This window comes from Sus scrofa, chromosome 12 (genome assembly GCF_054392235.1).
Source record: "Sus scrofa isolate SSC_HxYL_T2T_F1_AM1 chromosome 12, Sscrofa_HxYL_maternal_Yorkshire_Landrace_v2.0, whole genome shotgun sequence".
NCBI classification, from domain to species: domain Eukaryota; kingdom Metazoa; phylum Chordata; class Mammalia; order Artiodactyla; family Suidae; genus Sus; species Sus scrofa.
In genome coordinates, this window is record NC_139394.1 from 19,315,227 (window position 1) to 19,333,276 (window position 18,050).

Consider the following 18,050-nt stretch of genomic DNA (forward strand, 5'->3'; position numbering starts at 1 on the left):
AGGCCCGGGCTCCTGGCAGCCGGCCGGCGGCTCCCTGAGCATGCTCCACCTATTTATAGACAGGGCCCTCCCCCAACTGCTATTTCAGTCTCCTGCCAGCTGCCGGCGGCTCATTCGGGAAGGAGGAGCAGGGAGCCGGGCCCAGAGCTGTCACCCAGGGCTGGGAGGGAACACAGAGAGCCCGCCTGCCTCTCGGCTCCCCTTCCTGTCCCCGGAGTGCTCAGCCATAGCCCGCTCCTGGGAGCCGGGGAAGGGCCGGTGGTCGGATGCCCCCCGCCCTCTAGAGGGGAGCTGGGCCTGTGGCTCCAGGGCCTCCAGGCTCCTCCTGCGGCGGGGAGGACCGGGAGGGCCGGAGCCGGACGAGGCACCTCCTCCCCACAGCGCGGTCCCCGCGCAGCCGTGGCCTGAGGGAGCCCCTGAGCAGCGAGGGCCCTGCCCCACCACCTTCCCTCGGGCCGACTCCCGCCTCGGGCGGCCCCCTCCCTGGCATGCTGCTGGTGCCCAAGGCTCAGGGGCTCGTGCAGATGCTGCAGACCATCTATGAGACGGAATCCTGTTTCTCAGCAGATGGGATGCAAGGCCGGGAACCATCCTTGGAAATCCTGCCTCGGACCCCTCTACACGGCATCCCTGTGGCAGGTAAGTGCCTCGGTGTCCCCGCCTGCCCTCTGCCATGGGGCACCCTTGTCTCAGGCTGAGCATCTGGCTCCGAGTCTCGCGTCTCCCCCGGATGGGATCCCGCTTAGATCTTTCTGGCGGTCTCTGTTGAGGATGTGCGCTCTCAGGGGGCGGGTGTGTGCTCCCTGAGATGGGCTTCCCTGCTCTCCCCCGGGGCCATAACCTGTCCTCCCACCGTGCCTTCGGCTGCACTCAGCTGCAGCTCCTCGAGGCCCTCTGGCCTCCAGCAGGGTCAGCATGGGCTGCTGGGGGCTGTGGATTACTAGAGGATCCTGGCCTAGTTGGCACTGTGGTCAGAGGGGAGGAAGTGGGTCACTGACCTGCCTCCAGGCTGCCCGCTCCCCAGGTCTGAGCAAAGGAAGAAAAGTTAGAGCCGGAGTGTCTGTAAGAATAAAGGCTACCCCCTACTCCTCTGGCTGAGTTCTTGGGGTCAGAGAATCCAGTGCCGTCATTTCTGCTGGTTGCCGATCAGGAGTGCCCTGGGAATCGGGCGCCTGGGGAGGAGGCTTGATGCATTCGTGGTAGAGTTAGGCAGAGCCTGGCAGCCGGGATGTTGGGGGCCTTGGTGGCCTTGGCTCCTGGCTCCCCCATATCTCTCCTTTCCCTGGGCCTTGGTTTGTTCCCAGAACACGAGGATGCAGGAATGTCACTTGGGCTCATACGCTTGAGGACTCCCTGGTCCTCCCACCTTCTCAGCAGGGACTCTTGGCTCGTGGCTGGGGGTGGGGTCCCCCAGAGCTGGGCCACTCCCACCCTCCTTCCCAGGAACCTGTTGGCAGCATCAAGCCTTTCTGGCACAGCCTCCTCACCAGGCCGGCACCACAAGATGCTTCCTTTAAGGAGGGGCCTGCTGGAGCCATGCCCGCTTGGCCCCTCCTGGCAGTGTCTTGGCACTGGGGTGTGGATGTGTGTGTGTGTGGGGGGGGAGTCTTTGCCTCTGGAGACGTAGGTGTGGGTCCCACGCTTTGAATCGGAAGATGGGAGCCGCATGTCTGCCTGGGTACCTGTGATTTGGCTCCAGGCTGTCCAGGGATAACGTTGTGGCTGGACTGGGATGTGTCAGAGCATGAAGGTTTGGGGAAGGTCTGGAATACCCTTCAAACAAGGCCTCCCATCTGCCTGGGCGGGGATGCCTGTGTAGCCTCCCCTGGTAGGGGCATAATCCTGGGGACCAGCCCTGAGGGTGCCCACGCAGGCCCCAGGATGGAGGCGTAACCCTAGGGCCAGCAGTGCAGAGTCTCTCCGAGGTCCCCTGGCCGGGGTGTGAGCCGTGAGCCGGGAGGGCTGGTCTAGCTCTCATCTAGCTGAACCCCCGGCTCTAGGTAAAGATGCTGCCTGCTGACTCCCCTGCTTGACCTCTTGCTGGGAGTCCAGGTGGTCTCTTGGAAAGCAAAGGGCTGACTGCAAAGCATCTGCTCGACGGCAGCTCCACCTCATTTGGCAGATACCCTGTCGATCCACCCTTCTTGCCCTGTCCCCCTGTCCTTTGCCTCCCAGAAGCAGTGTGGTTGGCCCGAAGTTTCCTCCTCTCATCCTCTTTCACGTTAGGCCCAGAATCCTTGCTGGCTGGAACCCCGCTACCCCCATTCCTTCTCTAAGGCTCCCTCTTCTTGCATACACGTCCCTACCCCCTGCCAGTCCTGCTCTCCGGATCCCCGTGCCCTCCCACCCGACACACGCACACTGCCTAGCCTTCTGAGCGATGGCGTGGTCCAGGCTGGCAGGAGGGAGGCGTGAGTCACCTCAGCGGCTCGGGGAGAGGGCTAAGAATGTTCCCCGTGCGCAGCTCTGATGCTGTGTCTGTGACGCGACTGGGGACAGATATAGGCCTGGAGCTCGGCTGCCTTGTTTCTTTTTTTTTTTTTTTTTGGACTCTGGAATGTAAATAGATGTTTCAAATAGAAACGCTTTAACCTTTGGGTTAAAAAAAAATCCACCCTGGATAAACACGGCCCTGAGCGCCCAGGCAGCCTGGTGTTCCCCCCTCTGCACCCCCCCCCCACGCCTCCTCTCCCCATCTCTTGATCAGTCTCCAGGCAGGATGCAAAAGCCTGTGGCTGAAAAAGCAGGTGTCCAGGGACGCTTCTTGGGCAGTGTGTGTCACCAGGCCTCCTCGGCCTGAGGGTTTGGGGCAAAGGGGCTGTGTGCCCTGGACTCTTTGCCCACTCCAGCAGCAAATCTTTGGAACCCTATTTCGGGGGCATCCTTTGCTCTCTGGATTGTCTTGGGCACTGCCATTCCCCCATCACTTAGCATGGTGCCTGGCACATGGATGAATGAATATTGCTTGAGGGGGCTGGCATCCAGGGTTGACAGCAGGATTCCTGGGCTCTATTCTGGGGCTTGGCCCTCTGGGTGACTAGACAGATATGGTAAGTTGCCCTGGTGGGCGAGCCACAGTCTTGGCAGGCGAGCCTGTGAAGGGTGCGGGGTATTCTTGGCTCTTTCCGCTTGAGGAGGGGGACAAATGACAGCTTCTGCTAGTGCTATCAGGTCTTTCTTGATGGATGGGGTCTCAGCCTGGCTTCTCCGCAGCAGCCCAGCACATGGCCGGCTCCGCTATCTCATTCAGTCTTGGTCCAGGCTCAGGGAGCCCAGGAGCGTGAACTCTGGTGCGGGATTCCCAAGGATTCAGTGCTGGGGGATCCCCGCCTCCCTTCTCCTGGGCCTTGGGCTTCCCTCCGGCCTGAACTGGGCAGAGCTGCTGCCTGGGCAACGCGCAGGATGTTAAAAGCAGGCGTGGAGGAGGAGTCTTCTTTCCCCAGTGAGGGCGGGTGTGAATCCCGCTTATGCCAGGAAGGGATGCTGTGGATGTTGGGAAGTGCCATGGGGTTTGGTTTCGGTATTGGGGTTTCCCCTGGATGTTCGTATTCAAATTCTTCACATCATTCCACGCTTGGCTAGGTTGGTGGGTGCAGAGGTGTACGGGTGTGGGGAAGGTAGGAAGGGCAAGAATGGGGTGGGAAGGGAATTAATATTATAATGTATTAAATGACAAGGGTATTGGGTGCTTTCCTTACCTTATGTCCCATAGGAAGGTGTTAATAGCTATGCTGTGCAATTGAGGAGGAACAGAGAGGTTAAGAACTTGTCTAAGGTTGCACAGTAAATGACAGCAGGGCTTTGGACTCAGGTCTTGGTCTAGGGCCACCGCTAACCCACACAGGAGCTTCCCTGTCCAAATTTTTATTGTTCGTTTGTTTTTTTTTTTTTTTCCTTTTTTGGCTGCCTCGTGGCATATGGAGTTCCCCGGCCAGGGATCAGATCTGAGCCACAGTTGCAACCTAGGCCGATGCTGCGGTAACGCTGGATCCTTAACCCACTGTGTCAGGCTGGGCATCGAACCTGCATCCCAGAACGCCCAAGACACCACCGATTCCAGTGCACCACAGCGGGAACTCCCCAGTGCAAGTTTATAAAAGGCAGCCCTTTTTCCAGGTGGCGGTATCCTCCTGCCAGAGTGCATGGCTTAGTCCTTGGGACATGGACTAGATTTCAGCTCCCAACTTGCCCCTTCAGTTGGGTGCCATTGTGCAGTACACAACCTGCACAACCAGATGTGGTGGGCCTGTCTTGCTTTCAAAGTTTGTGCTCCTGGACAAGAGAGACCAGTCTGACCTTGGGGGGGTGGGGGGCTCCTGACATTTCTGAGAGGGGTCTGTTTTCTATAAATACTGGGGACCACTTGATCAGCTCTTTTCCTCCCCATAGGGGTTTTGGCCCAAGGCAGAGAAAGGCTCAGGAACAAATCTGAATATCCTGTCTCATTCTAATAGCCTTCCCTGCCCCCATCCCCTCCTCCTTCATCCCTTCTTCTTGTTTTTGAGACCCTCAGCTGTCCCTTCACTGCTGCACAGCTGCCAGACAGGAAATCAGATTAACTGTGTCCACGAGCACAGCTGTAACAGCTGTCAGGTTGGCAGCAGAAATGAGTACAGCCAGCCGGAGGCCTGGACACTGTGAGAAAGTAGTTCTCAAACTTTCAGTTACAACCTATCTATATAGTAAAGATATTTATTTATTTACGTATTTATCTCTTGGCTGCACCCTTGGCATGTGGAAGCTCCTCGGCCAGGAATTGAACCTGTGCTGCCTTAGCAGCAATCTTAGCTGCCGTGACAATACCGGATCTTTAACCCACTGCGCCACAAGGGACCTCTCCAAGGGAATATATTAAAATGCTGCAAGTTCCTCTTGTGGTTCAGTGGTTTAAGAACCTGACTAGTATCCATGAGGACACGGGTTCGATCCCTGGCCTCACTCAGTGGGTTAAGGAGCTGGCGTTGCCCTGAGCTGTGGTGTAGGTCGAAGTTGTGGCTCAGGTCCTATGTTGCTGTGGCTGTGGCGTAGGCCGGCTTCTATAGCTCCGATTAAGCCCCTAGCCTGGGAACTTCCGTATGCTGTGGGTATGGCCCTAAAAAGATAAAAAAATTCAGGTTCTCAAGCCTTGCCCCAGCCCCCCGACCCCAATGTTTGGATTCCATAGGGCAGCCCAGGAGTCAGCATCTCAGATGATTCTGATGGGAGTAGCTCAGCCCATACTTGGAGTGAGGGCTCTGTGGGCAGGGGCCCTGGGGCCTAGCATCTTGCCAGTGGGTGTCGCCAATCTTCCTAGAAGGCCTCAGTGGGTTTTGGGACTCCTGAGAGAAGGGCCTACTGCAGAGGGAGGGAGGCTATTGCCCCAACCAGAGTCAGATCCATCTCCCAGCAGCCTGGCAGTCTGGAGAAGGGGGTTGTCTTGAGAGGCTTGGAGCAGGTGTCAAAACCCTACCCGGGAAAAGGGGATTATGGCAAGTGGCCAGGTGGACAGGGCTCCCTGCTGGATGCTCAGGGCTGGGTTGTGCATGGGGAGTGGAGGCAGAGCATCTGCCCTGGGGTCCCCGCTGTCCACCCCAGGTGTAGGGCCAACAGTCCCAGCAACAGCAGCAGGCTTAGAATGGTCAGTGTGTCTTTTTTACTTTATTTATTTTTTTGCCTTTTCGGGCCACACCTGTGGCGTATGGAAGTTCCCAGGCGAGGGGTCAAATAGGAGCTACAGCTGCTGGCCTACGCCACAGCCACCGGAGCACCAGATCCGAGCTGTGTCTGCGAGCTATGTCTGCGGCCTACACCACAGGTCACAGCAATGCTGGATCCTTGATCCACTGAGTGAGGCCAGGGATCGACCCCACATCCTCATGGATTCCAGTCGCGTCTGTAACCTGCTGAGCCATAATGGGAACTCCCAGTGTGCCTTTTTAATCGCCTCTAGTTTAGTGCCCAGTATTTCCTGAAAATGGCTGGGCTGCAGGAAGTGAGTCTGCTTCTGCAGAGAGCGGCCCGGGAGCAGTGACAACTCCATCTTCCCTGGTGAGAGATGCTTTGTGCCCCCCATCAGGACCCTGCAGCCTTTCAGCCTAAGGTCCTTCAGAGGCACGGTCTCCCTCGAGGACTCTGGGGGTTCCGTTCACTTGGCCCCTTGCGCCCGCACTCCTGGCCTCTGGTGTTCTAGACCAGGTGCCCTGTCTAGATCCTTGGATCCTTTATGCAGAGTTTGGCTTCCTGCTCCATCTCTCATTAAATCAGGAGCAGCCTTCAAGATTGCCCCTGTTTTTTAGTGGGAGGCGAGAGCCACAAGACCTAAGATTAAGCCCCAGCTCCTCCCTCTCCTTTCCACAGTACCTGGGACAAATTTCTTCCACCTCTGGCCTCACTTTCCTCCTCTATCAGCTGGGGGAGTTGAGTCGCTGATCTGCGGGCCCTTCCTTCAGTGACGTTCTAAGAGTCTTTCAAGTCAGTTTCGCATTGCTTCTGTCTTGTGAAAAGATGGGCTTAGGGTCTCCTGAGGCCTGGCCCCAGGAGGATGTGAAATAGCACTAGGGAGAGAGGTGTCACCTGCCGAAGGCACAGAAACCCAGAGAGATTTTTTTTTGGTGTGTGTGTGGGGCATACCTGTGGCATGTGGAAGTTCCTGGGCCAGGTATTCACTCTGAGCCACAGCTTTGACCTATGCCACAGCTGCAGCCATGACAAATCCCTAACCCCCTGTTCCACAGCGGGCACTCCTGGGAAGACTTTCTGCTGGGAGCTGGGGTCCCAAGAGCAGGTACCAAAACCCGTGCTCATCTGTGTTAAGTAATGCTTTTAAGGGACAGAGGGGGCGTTCCCGTGGTGGCTCAGCACATTACAAACCCTTCTAGTATCCGTGAGGATGTGGATTCCATCCCTGGCCTCTCTCAGTAGGTTAAGGATCTGGTGTTGCCGCAAACCGCAGCGTAGGTCACAGATGTGGCTCTGCGTTGCTGTGGCTGTGGTGTAGTCCAGCAGCTGCAGCTCCAATTCGACCCCTAGCCTGGGAACGTCCATATGCCATGGGCGTGGCCCTAAAAAGCTAAAAAAAAAAAAAAAAAAAAAAAGAATTCAGGCCGTCTGTGAACTGACCCTGAATGTGATTCTGAGTATTGTATTTTACACACTTAAGGAACATTCTGAGAAGTGGTCCATAGGCTTCAGTGACTGCCGACAGGGTCCAGGACACACACAAGGATGTCAGGAGGCATGAATAGCTTCGACTCATACCTCCCGAGGTTTTCCCAGGCTCTGTGCCAAGCTCCACTGCGTGTGTTATCTCTCCCGAGCGCCGACAGCTCTGGGAGGCAGGCGCCATCCTTGTGCCCATTTCACGGATGCCCACGCGGGGCACAGGGTGGGGCTCAGGGCCTTGCTCTCGGAAGTGGTGAAGCTTGACTTGAACCCAGGCGTTCTCTTACTTCAGAGCCCTGGCTCTTAACCATTACGGGAAGTGTGTGCGCTCGAGGTGCATGAAGAGTTGTGAAAATTGCTGGGAGAGAGTCACCCCCAGCCCGCCCATGTGGAAACGCCGTCTGAATTGTGGTAGAACCTGTTGAGCCTAAATTGGCCTCCCTAGTCACGTAAGAGCACAGAAATAGATCATGGGAAACCGTCCTTGTGGGGAGGGGTCAGCGGCGGCAGGGGGAGGAGTGTGAAACTGTTCCCTGCCTCCCTCCAAAATCCCTCCAGGCCAGGAAAGGGCCAGAGCCTTTTCCCGTTCTCCGGAGGGACGGGACGATGGAACAAAGTCATCAGACCTTTAGGGAAGCCGCTGACTCCCCAGAGGAGCTCCCGGGGGCCTGGGTGCTGGTGGAAGGCGCGTCCCGGGAGGGTGGGTAGCTGGCCCTTTGCTCTCCGGAGGGGCCAGATGTCCAGGGCCAGCCCTCACTCAGCCCCTGGGACGCCCTGCACTGGAGTGGGTGCTACGCGATCAGTGTTCAGAGGGAGCCCCCCTGAGCCGAGAGTCAGAACCCCTGGGTTTGAGCCCCTGCCCCGTACGTGGTGGCGTCCTCCGCACAGCAGCCGTGGAGCCTTGGTTTCCTCATCTGTGTTAGGTGGCAGCTGAAACAGTTCATCTCAAAGGTCCCTTTCTCCCTCTCCCCTCTTTTCTGAGAGAAGTTCTTCAGACCCAGGGTTTATCTGCGGAGGCCTCACTTGCATCCTGTGTAGACATTCCAAACCACTTAATGCACCCCTCCCTTACACTCTCAGTACCCTGGTGCCCCCCACCCCCGGCCCGTTCAGTGGCTTCCAGGAGCAGGGTCTTTCTTTTCTTTTCTTTTTTTTTTTTTTTTTATCTTTTTGGGGCCCCACCAGTGGCATGTGGAGGTTCCCAGTCTAGGAGTCGAATCGGAGCTGTAGCTGCCAGCCTATGCCACAGCCACAGCAACTCAGGATCTGAGCCGCGTCTGCAACCTACAGCACAGCTCAAGGCAATGCCGGATCCTTAACCCATTGAGCAAGGCCAGGGATTGAACCTGTGTCCTCATGGATGCTAGTCAGATTCGTTTCCACTGAGCCTCGACAGGAACTCCAGGAGCAGGGTCTTTTGAGAGCCAAATGTTAAGTGTTTTAGGTCTGCTGGGTGGGTCCACACACTGGTGTCCCCTCCCTCCGGGCATCTTCAGGGGAATCCCAAGTGCCATTTCCTTGCTGCTAGAGTTCGGGTCACAGGGGTTTTGGAGTTGGTGACTTCTCCAAGAGCAGGCTGGGACCTGGGGCATGGCTTAGGTGTTCAGAGCAGGAGGAAGGCTTGACCTTGCTTTTGGGCAGCCAGATCTGTTTTTTATTTTGAACCCTTTTCCCAAAGGTGCTGCTAAAACCTGTCCCTCGTGTCCTAGAATCCCTTGGCTGCTCCAGGGGAGTGTCCCTTTTCCTGGACACTCTCTTTTTAATCTAAGCCTGTGCTGGCAGTCATCCCAGAGGTTACCCTGTCAGAACCTGCATCGACACCCGCCCCACCTCCGAGGAGCCAAGCTGTGCTACCCAAAGAATCTGCTGTGGAGCCCCCACTGGGCTGATGGGGTTCCTGGAGAGGTCGGAAGCCCAGCTCATGGGAAGGAAATGTCACTAGGATGTGGCTGTTGCTGCTCAGTTGTACCTGCTCAGTTGTGCCTTTAAGAGAGGAAACTAGGAGTTCCCACTGCGACACAGCAGAAATGAATCCAACTAGGAACCGTGAGGTTGCGACTTCTATCCCTGGCCTCACTCAGTGGGTTAAGGATCTGGCGTTGCCCTGAGCTGTGGCGTAGGCTGGCAGCTATAGCTCCGGTTGGACCCCTGGATCCCGCGTTGCTGTGGCTGTGGCGTAGGCTGGCAGCTATAGCTCCGGTTGGACCCCTAGCCTGGGAACCTCCGTATACCGCTGGTGGGGCCCCAAAAAAGCAAAAAAAAAAAAAAATAATAATAATAATAATAAAAATAAGTGAGGAAATGGAATTTCAGAGAAGGCAAGTAAGTTGCCCAAGGTCACACAGCTTACTGATTGGCAGAGTCAAGAACCAAAACCAAGTCTGCCTGGGGAACTGGAATCTCTTCTCACTGAAAGCCTTCCAGACAAGAAAGACTCCTGTCCGCATTGTACCCCTCTAAGCTAGAGCCTGGATGTGCGGGGACATGCTGATGGCTGTCTCCCAGCTGCCTGGGCTGGGGCTTCTCTGCGGAGGCAGTGATGGTTAGTCCTCCCGGGGGCCAGAGGACAGGAGGGCTGTTGCTGCTTGTCCCTAAGGCCCGCTCTCCCAGGAGGCAGGGTCAGAGTCCCCGGAAGAAGTGGAGCATGGAGCTGGCAGACCTGGGCCCTTCTGTCTCCCTCTGCAGGAGGTCCCTGCTTCAGGTGCTGCCTTCCTCTCTGACATCCTGCAGCCACGGGGTAGGGGGACCACCCAGAGCTGTGCCTCCCATGTGACCCTCCCCTAGCCTGTCCTTGCCAGACTCTCCAGCCTGTCCTCTTAGGCACCAGCGCCCTCCGCCTCCTTTCGTCCCTTTCCGGAGGTCCTCCCCTCTTCCTCAGGCCACCAGGCGGCGGTCAAGAGTCTCCTCCTATCAGGACACACCCATCTCCCCTTCCAGGTGCCTGAATCTCATGGCAGCCACTGCCATCTGCCCTGCTCATGCCAGTCTGGCAGAGGGCACAGATCCTCAACGGGCGGCACGGTTAGCCGGACTCTAGGTTTTGTGCCCAGAAAACCTCATTTGGGGGGCTCTGTGCCTCTCTCCCCCCTTGCCGTGACTCTAGCTGCCCAGCCACGGCTCCTTCCATCTGGGATGGAGCCAGGTTACTACCTGGCTCCCCCATGGGGTGCTGCATCCTTTCCAGGCCCCATGGGGCCTGCAGATTAATATTCTCGAGTCGCCTGTGCTTCCTGCTTGTGTGGGAACAAGGCTGTGTGGCGGAGCCCGCTGGCCGCCCCACCACCTGCATACCAATGGGGCTGCAGCTCCCACTGCAGCGCAGGACCTAGCATCTTGGCTGCGGCGGTGGCGGCTGTGCAGGAGCCCTGGTAGGAGAGTCCCCTTGCCGGAGCCCGTGCCCTCTCTGCAGGGCTCCTGCAAGGGAAGCCAGCGTGGCTGGCGGGAGTTCCAGCCCAAGCAGGGTTATCTGCTGGGAGCCAGGAGTGCTTGGACCCCTGCCCTTCCCTGGGCGGGCGGGCTGGCATCCGGCTCCCGCAGCCCCAGCACTGCCGGGAGCAGCAGGTTGAAGCCTGTCCACCTCTTGGCTGAGCGATCTGAGTGCCACGGGCCAAGCCAGCCTTGCCGAGGAACGGATAACTCTCTAGCAGCATGGGGCCTTGCTGAGCATTTCCAGGGCCGGGGATACCTGAGGCTGGCTGCTGGCTCCTTGCTGCCACCCTGCTTTTGCACCCTGCAAAGGGCCGGCCACTTCTAGGAGGGCCCCCTGCAGTTTCCAAGGGCCTTTCCTCCTGGTTCTGGGTTGGGAGGGAAAGCGAGTGAGCCTCTGTGTGTGTGTGTGTGTGTGTGTGTGTGTGTGTGTGTGTGTAACCCCACCCTCCTGGCCACATCTGGCCACTCCTGCAGATGTGGCTCTGGCATTGTGGCCGCAGAGTCGTCAGTGTGGCTGGCGGGCAGACCACAGAGGAATGTGCTTGGCGGTGCTGGGGGGAGAAGGGCTGGGGGTGGGGTGCCATGTTACACTCAGGCCACCTCCCACTCCCAGCTCCGGGGGTCCCGGGGCCCAAGTTCAGCCATGAAGGTAGCACGGCCTTGGCCTTCGGCAGGCTTTGCCCTTGCTTTGGTGACGCTCATTCTGCAGGCTCCCTGAGGAGATCCGAGCTCATAGACTGCAATGGGTGTGGGAGCCTTTCCGAGCTCAGCCCTTAGCACCTCCTCCCAGCTCCCTCTCCACTCCTGATAAGGGGTGGCGGTGGGGGCCTGGGCACAGGCCTGCTCATGAGGCCGAGGCCGCAGAGACGATGGCAGCCCTCAGGATAGCAGGGTCTTTCCTTCTCCAGGCCTGGGCTGGAGAGGGCCTCCCTGCCCTCGGAAAGTCTTCTCCGCTACCCGTGGCCTCCCTGGGCCAGAGTGGGGAATGTGAGCCATGTCTTTGGGAAAAGAAATGGAAGAGAAACAAGCCGGCTGGGCCCTGCCTCTCTCACTTCCTCCTTCCTGGGCCGTGGGTAGCCTGCCTTCCCTTTCCTGCTGGTGTCGGGAGGCTTCGTGGAGTGTGGGCTGGGCTTGGGGCTCCCCGCTGGCGTGGTGTTTGCCCTGTTGCCCTGGCAACCACAGGGCAGGGGTGGGGAGTGACATTCAGTGACCGGAGGACAGTGTACAGGGATCAAGAGGTCGAGACCTGTCCTTCCCATTGGCCCACTGGAACCCTTGCCCCTCCCGGGGACCCCTCGGCCCATTGTCTGCCTGGAGGCCCGGACCCTGCGCGTCCGGGTCTTGGTCTTGGGCCCCGGCCGGTCCCTCCCCCACTTTCCCCTTCCCAGCGGGTTCTCCCTGGGATCTGGCCGCAGCGCCAGCCCCCGCCCCCTGCCACTGCCCTTCTTCCTGTCTGATTCCCTTTCCTTTCCTGCCTTCTCCTCCTCCCACCTCCTCCCCGCGCCGCCCGCCCATTCTCTCTCTCCTTCCCCCTCCCCCCAGGCACAGCTGCTGTTTGGCTCGCTCTATATATAGCGGCATTTTCAGGGTAATTACAATAAAACTGTTGAAAGGAGATAATCCAGCAAAGGAAGCAAGTCTGACTCCCAGCCCCCTCCTGCCCCTGGTCGGGTGCAGCCCCGCACCCCCCTGGTCCTGCGGCCTCCTGCTCCCGCCCCGCCCCCTCTTCCCAGAGCCTCACCCTCCCGCCCCATCTGCCCCAGCTGGGTGTGGGGCAGAGAAAAGGGCAGCAGATGGGCATGGCCAGAGGGTCCCCACAGACCTATCCTGGGCTTACCGAGAGCCCTGGTTGCCAGCTCCATCATTTCTAGAACCCACCATTGTGCCTCAGTTTCTCCTCTTGTGTAGACTTCTTGGCCGGAAGGGTGTGGGGTTGAGAGGTGGGGGAGGAAGCACCTTTTGCTTTAGAAGCAAAGGATTTGGATTGACATCTTCATTCCTTGATCACCTGTCTGCTGGTCTTTGGTCATGTTACTTAAACCCCTCTGCTAGGTTTCCTTATCAATAAAGTCAGTCTCGTAAAATGCCCGGTGGCCTTAATGGTCAGTGACAATATTGTGTCTGGAGCCCTCGCAACCTTCCAGGTACCCTGCTTTGCTTTTGCCCATTTTCTTATCGAAGTACATGCCTTCCAGCTCATTTAATGAAGGCAGAAGGTGTCATCCAGGGAGCAGAGGGATTTGGCTACCCCCCCCAATCCTCTTTGGGTCTAATAGTCCTGCCTGGTAGCTTTCTGAGCCCCAGGCAAGGCTGCCAGGCCTGGTGGGGTCTGGGATTGGCCTGCTGACCCCCTTCCTGTCTCTTCTCCTGCAGTGGAGGTGAAGCCGGTGCTGCCAGGAGCCATGCCCAGCTCCATGGGGGGCGGGGGAGGAGGCAGCCCCAGCCCCGTGGAGCTTCGGGGTGCTCTGGCAGGCCCCGTGGACCCCGCGCTGCGGGAGCAGCAACTCCAGCAGGAGCTCCTGGCGCTCAAGCAGCAGCAGCAGCTGCAGAAGCAGCTCCTGTTCGCTGAGTTCCAGAAACAGCACGACCACCTGACCCGGCAGCATGAGGTCCAGCTGCAGAAGCACCTCAAGGTGAGCGAGGGGGGCGCGGGGGGGCCACCCAGACGTCCGACCCCCGCCCGGACCTGGCTCACCCTGCCTCCCTCCCCCCTGCACCCCTGCAGCAGCAGCAGGAGATGCTGGCAGCCAAGAGGCAGCAGGAGCTGGAGCAGCAGCGGCAGCGGGAGCAGCAACGGCAGGAGGAGCTGGAGAAGCAGCGGCTGGAGCAGCAGCTGCTCATCCTGCGAAACAAGGAGAAGAGCAAAGAGAGTAAGGCCTAGGGCCTCCTGGGGCTGGCCTGGACTCCCACCCCACCCGGGCAGCCCCGGTTGTGGGGGTCCTGGCTGCGACCTCCCAGGTCAGCTGTGCCCTGTCCTGCAGGTGCCATCGCCAGCACTGAGGTGAAGCTGAGGCTCCAGGAATTCCTCCTGTCGAAGTCAAAGGAGCCCACACCAGGCGGCCTCAACCATTCCCTCCCGCAGCATCCCAAATGCTGGTAATGGCTCTCGGCAGTCAGGGATCAAAGACACGCTCTGCCCAGGGGCTGCCTGGCTGTAGGGTGGCAGGGGGCTCCTGGCCCGAAGCCACATGGGGGCCCTGCAATCTCTCCTGGGAGATGAGACTTCCACCCCTGGTTTCTCTTGTCGCTTCCCTCTCCGGGATCCACTTCCTATCCCCAGATGCTGTGGATGCTTCATAAATGTAGATGGCGGTGTTCCCGTTGTGGCTCAGTGGATTAATCCGACTAGTATCCATGAGGATGCGGGTTCCATCCTTGACCTCATTCAGTGGGTTGAGGATCTGGCATTGCTGTGAGCTGCGGCATACGTTGCAGATTCGGCTCAGATCCCCCATTGCCGTGGCTGTGGTGTAGGCCGGCAGCTGCAGCTCTTATTTGACCCCTAGTCTGGGAACTTCTGGGTGTGGCCCTAAAAAGACAAAAAAAAAAAAAAAAATGTAGATTGCTAGGTGGCAGGTCCAGCAGGCTGGGTGATAACCTAGATCTGTTTCCTTTCCCTTCCTGCACCGGGCAGGGGAGCCCACCATGCTTCTTTGGACCAGAGTTCCCCTCCCCAGAGCGGCCCCCCCGGGACGCCTCCCTCCTACAAGCTGCCTTTGCTTGGGCCCTACGACAGCCGCGATGACTTCCCCCTCCGCAAAACAGGTGAGTGCGTGCAGCCTGGTCTCCCAGAATAAGGCTCCTGGGGGGTGGGCTTGGGGGTCTGGGAATGTGGAGGGGCCAGAATGCAGGTGTGTCTGTTTGTGCGCATGGGCCTGAGCCCCGGTTGTCTTCTCTCCAGCCTCTGAACCCAACTTGAAAGTACGTTCGAGGCTAAAGCAGAAGGTGGCCGAGCGGAGAAGCAGTCCCCTCCTGCGTCGCAAGGATGGCACTGTCATTAGCACCTTTAAGAAGAGAGCTGTTGAGATCACGGGTGCCGGGCCTGGGGGTAAGGGCTCCTCTCCTGTTCCTGTTGGGAGGGGGGCCGGGGAATTGGGGGGGCGGCGGTGGGTATGGCTCCAAGCAGGCCCAGGTGACAGCCACTTGTCCCGTAGTGTCATCCGTGTGTAACAGTGCGCCAGGCTCCGGCCCCAGCTCTCCCAACAGCTCGCACAGCACCATCGCCGAGAATGGCTTTACGGGCTCAGTCCCCAACATCCCCACCGAGGTACAGGCCTGCCAGGGGCTGGGCGGGTGGGCCACAGCTCCTTTCTGTCCCATCTGGTCTGTCTTGCTAAGAGTGCCCACGAGGGAGCTCTCTGCCCAAGTGGACAGGCTGGAGGGACCTGTTGCCCCAAAGTGGGATTTGTCCCATGGGTCTCATGGCTCTGATCTCTCAGTGCCCCCCAGGTGGGGCTTGGTCCGGGAAGCGGAGTGCCATTCAGAGCCCTTGGCCTCAGCCCCAGGTGGCCCCCCTTTGCCTGCTCTCATGCCTGTCTCTCCCAACTGCTCCCCAGATGCTCCCCCAGCACCGGGCCCTCCCTCTGGACAGCTCCCCCAACCAGTTCAGCCTCTACACGTCTCCCTCTCTGCCCAACATCTCCCTAGGGCTGCAGGCCACGGTCACTGTCACCAACTCGCACCTCACCGTAAGTGCGGGGCACATACCCTATCCTCCCTCTGGTGTTGACATCTTTGGTCCTGGATGCCCCCAGCTGGGGCTTTTGTCTTCCCAAGGTCCCCATGGAGCTCAGATGGCCCTCCTCGGAGCTTGGTGGTGGGGGCGAGGGCGGAGAGTAGGGGAGGGGCGCTGGTCCAAAGCTGGCAGGACTAGGGGCGGCATAAACTCTTCCCTCATCTCCATCTCCCCTCCCCACCCGCAGGCCTCCCCGAAGCTGTCAACGCAGCAGGAGGCCGAGAGGCAGGCCCTCCAGTCCCTGCGGCAGGGTGGCGCACTGACGGGCAAGTTCATGAGCACATCCTCCATCCCTGGCTGCCTGCTGGGCGTGGCACTGGAGGGCGACACGAGCCCCCACGGGCATGCCTCCCTGCTGCAGCACGTGCTGCTGCTGGAGCAGGCCCGGCAGCAGAGCACCCTCATCGCGGGTGAGTGGGCAGCTGGCTGTGCAAGGAGAGGGTGTGGGGCCCCCCCTTCTGGGGGGCTCAAGGTGGGACCAGCCTTCAGGGAGAAGTAGCCAGGGATACCCTCCAGCCCTGTCACAGCTCCCCTCGGTGGCATCATTGATTTCTTGCCCTTCCTGCAGACAGTATTGAGTAGCGACAGCCTGCTGGACCTTGTTCCTATGTCTGTATTGGAATGGAGCTCGCGTTCCAGGGCAGTGCTGTCCAGGAGAAACACAACACAAGCTGTATATGTGCCTTTTTTTTTTTTTTTTTTTGTCTTTTTGCCATTTCTTGGGCCGCTCCCGCGGCATGTGGAGGTTCCCAGGCTAGGGGTCCAATCGGAGCTGTAGCCACCGGCTTACGCCAGAGCCACAGCAACGCGGGATCCGAGCCGTGTCTGCAACCTATACCACAGCTCACGGCCACACCGGATTGTTAACCCACTGAGCAAGGGCAGGGACCGAACCCACAACCTCATGGTTCCTAGTCGGGTTCGTTAACCACTGAGCCACGACAGGAACTCCGATGTACCTTTTTTTGGGCTTTTTTTCTTTTTATGGCTGCATCTGTGGCATATGGAGGTTCCCAGGCTAGGGGTCCAAGTGGAGCTACAGCCGCAGCCATGCTGGAACTGAGCTGTGTCTGCGACCTACACCATAGCTCATGGCAATGCCAGATCCTTAACCCACTGATCAAGGCCAGGGATTGAACCTGCAGCCTCATGGTTCCTAGTCGGATTTGTTTCTGCTGTGCCACGATGGGAACTCCTGTACGTGTGCTTCCCCCCCACCCTATTTTAGGCCGCCCCGAGGCATATGGGGTTCCTGGGCCAGGGATCAGATCCGAGCTGCAGTTGCGGCAACGCCAGATCCTTAACCGGCTGTACTGGGTGGGAGATTGAACCTGCTTCCCAGTGCTTCCAAGACGCCACCAATCCTGTTGTGCCACAGCGGGAACTCTCACATATGTACTTAAAGTGGCCTAGTAGCCATATTTAAAGGTGTAAAAAGAGGAGTTCCTGCTGTGGTGCAGTGGATAAGTGATCTGGCATTGTCTTTATGGGAGCACCAGTTCGATCCTTGGCCTGACGCAATGTATTAGGGATCTGGTGTTGCTGCAGCTGGGGCATAGGTCGAAGCTGCCACTCGGATTGGGTCCTTGGCCTGGGAACTTCCATATGCCACAGGTGTGGCCAAAGAATAAATGAATAAATAAAAAGAAACAGGTGAAATTAATTTTAATTTAGATATACTGAACTCAGTATATCTAGGATATTATGATTGGAACATATAATGAATAAAAACGGCAATGAAATATTTTACTTCAAAATCCAGTGTGTATTTCACACTGGAGCCCATCTCAGCTTAGGCCACACTTCATGCGCTCAATGGTCACATGTGGCTGGCAGCTGTGGGATTGGCCAGCACAGCTTTGGACAGTCAGTCTATGAGTAGCTGGTGGTATGCAAAGAGGTCCTGCTTAAAAGACACGTGATCCTTCCCAGCCAGGCAGAGCCAAGTCCATGGTCAGGGAGGTGTCTTGCAGTTGGAGAGAGCACTAGTCCTTGTTCACTCTCACAGAGGGCCTGAGACTATCTGTGCAGTAGTAACTGAATCAAAAGGAGAGAATGGTGAATCCAGGAAGGCTGGCTGGAGGCAGTGGCTCTGAGCTGTAAGACTGTTTGATTGCGGGGAGGAAGAGGGAGATCCAGGTTTGGGGGCAGCATTCCCCAGGCCCCTCCTAGTTTTCTCCTGAGTATGTAGGTGGATGCGTTCTAGGTGAGGGAGCATCTGGGGGTGGGAGGGGGGAGCCTGATGCCCTGACAGTGAGGGTTACTCCCCCCCCCACAGTGCCACTCCACGGGCAGTCCCCGCTGGTGACGGGTGAACGCGTGGCCACCAGCATGCGGACGGTGGGCAAGCTCCCAAGGCACCGGCCCCTGAGCCGCACTCAGTCCTCGCCGCTGCCCCAGAGCCCCCAGGCCCTGCAGCAGCTGGTCATGCAGCAGCAGCACCAGCAGTTCCTGGAGAAGCAGAAGCAGCAACAGCTGCAGCTGGGCAAGGTGAGCCGGGAGAAGCAAATGTCCAGGGCTGAGCTGGGGGCAGGAGATAGGAGGGTACCAGGCTGGCAGCACGGGAGCAGGGAGGACACCCCGGGCCATTTCCCGGGCTGCATCAGAGGAGCCAGCTTGCCTTTCTCTTTCCTTTTCTTTCATTTTTTTGGCCACCCTGCGGCATATGGAGTTCCTGAGCCAGGGATCAGATCTGAGCCGAAGGTGCCATCTAAGCTGAAGCTGCGGCTACGCTGGACCTTTAACC

At 58.4% G+C, this 18,050-nt stretch overlaps 1 protein-coding gene across 8 annotated transcripts in view; it reads left to right on the forward strand.

Moving 5' to 3' along the window:
- Positions 1–18,050, forward strand: part of HDAC5 (histone deacetylase 5) — a 41,493-nt gene that overhangs the window by 12,983 nt on the left and 10,460 nt on the right. For 5 of the 8 annotated variants that reach the window (XR_014821077.1, XR_002337097.2, XR_014821079.1 and 2 more), the window contains exons 3-12: positions 565–639; positions 12,943–13,202; positions 13,295–13,439; positions 13,551–13,665; positions 14,204–14,334; positions 14,471–14,617; positions 14,724–14,836; positions 15,126–15,257; positions 15,492–15,714; positions 17,583–17,794. Coding sequence is in view for 3 of the 8 variants with exons in the window: in XM_021066891.2 (XP_020922550.2) it covers positions 565–639; positions 12,943–13,202; positions 13,295–13,439; positions 13,551–13,665; positions 14,204–14,334; positions 14,471–14,617; positions 14,724–14,836; positions 15,126–15,257; positions 15,492–15,714; positions 17,583–17,794 (1,553 nt within the window). In the remaining 5 variants the exon portion in view is untranslated. Of the gene's footprint in view, positions 1–288; positions 640–12,942; positions 13,203–13,294; positions 13,440–13,550; positions 13,666–14,203; positions 14,335–14,470; positions 14,618–14,723; positions 14,837–15,125; positions 15,258–15,491; positions 15,715–17,582; positions 17,795–18,050 lie in introns of those variants that run through there. The other 3 variants (XR_002337098.2, XM_021066892.2, XM_084984280.1) reach the window with 2 other exon arrangements.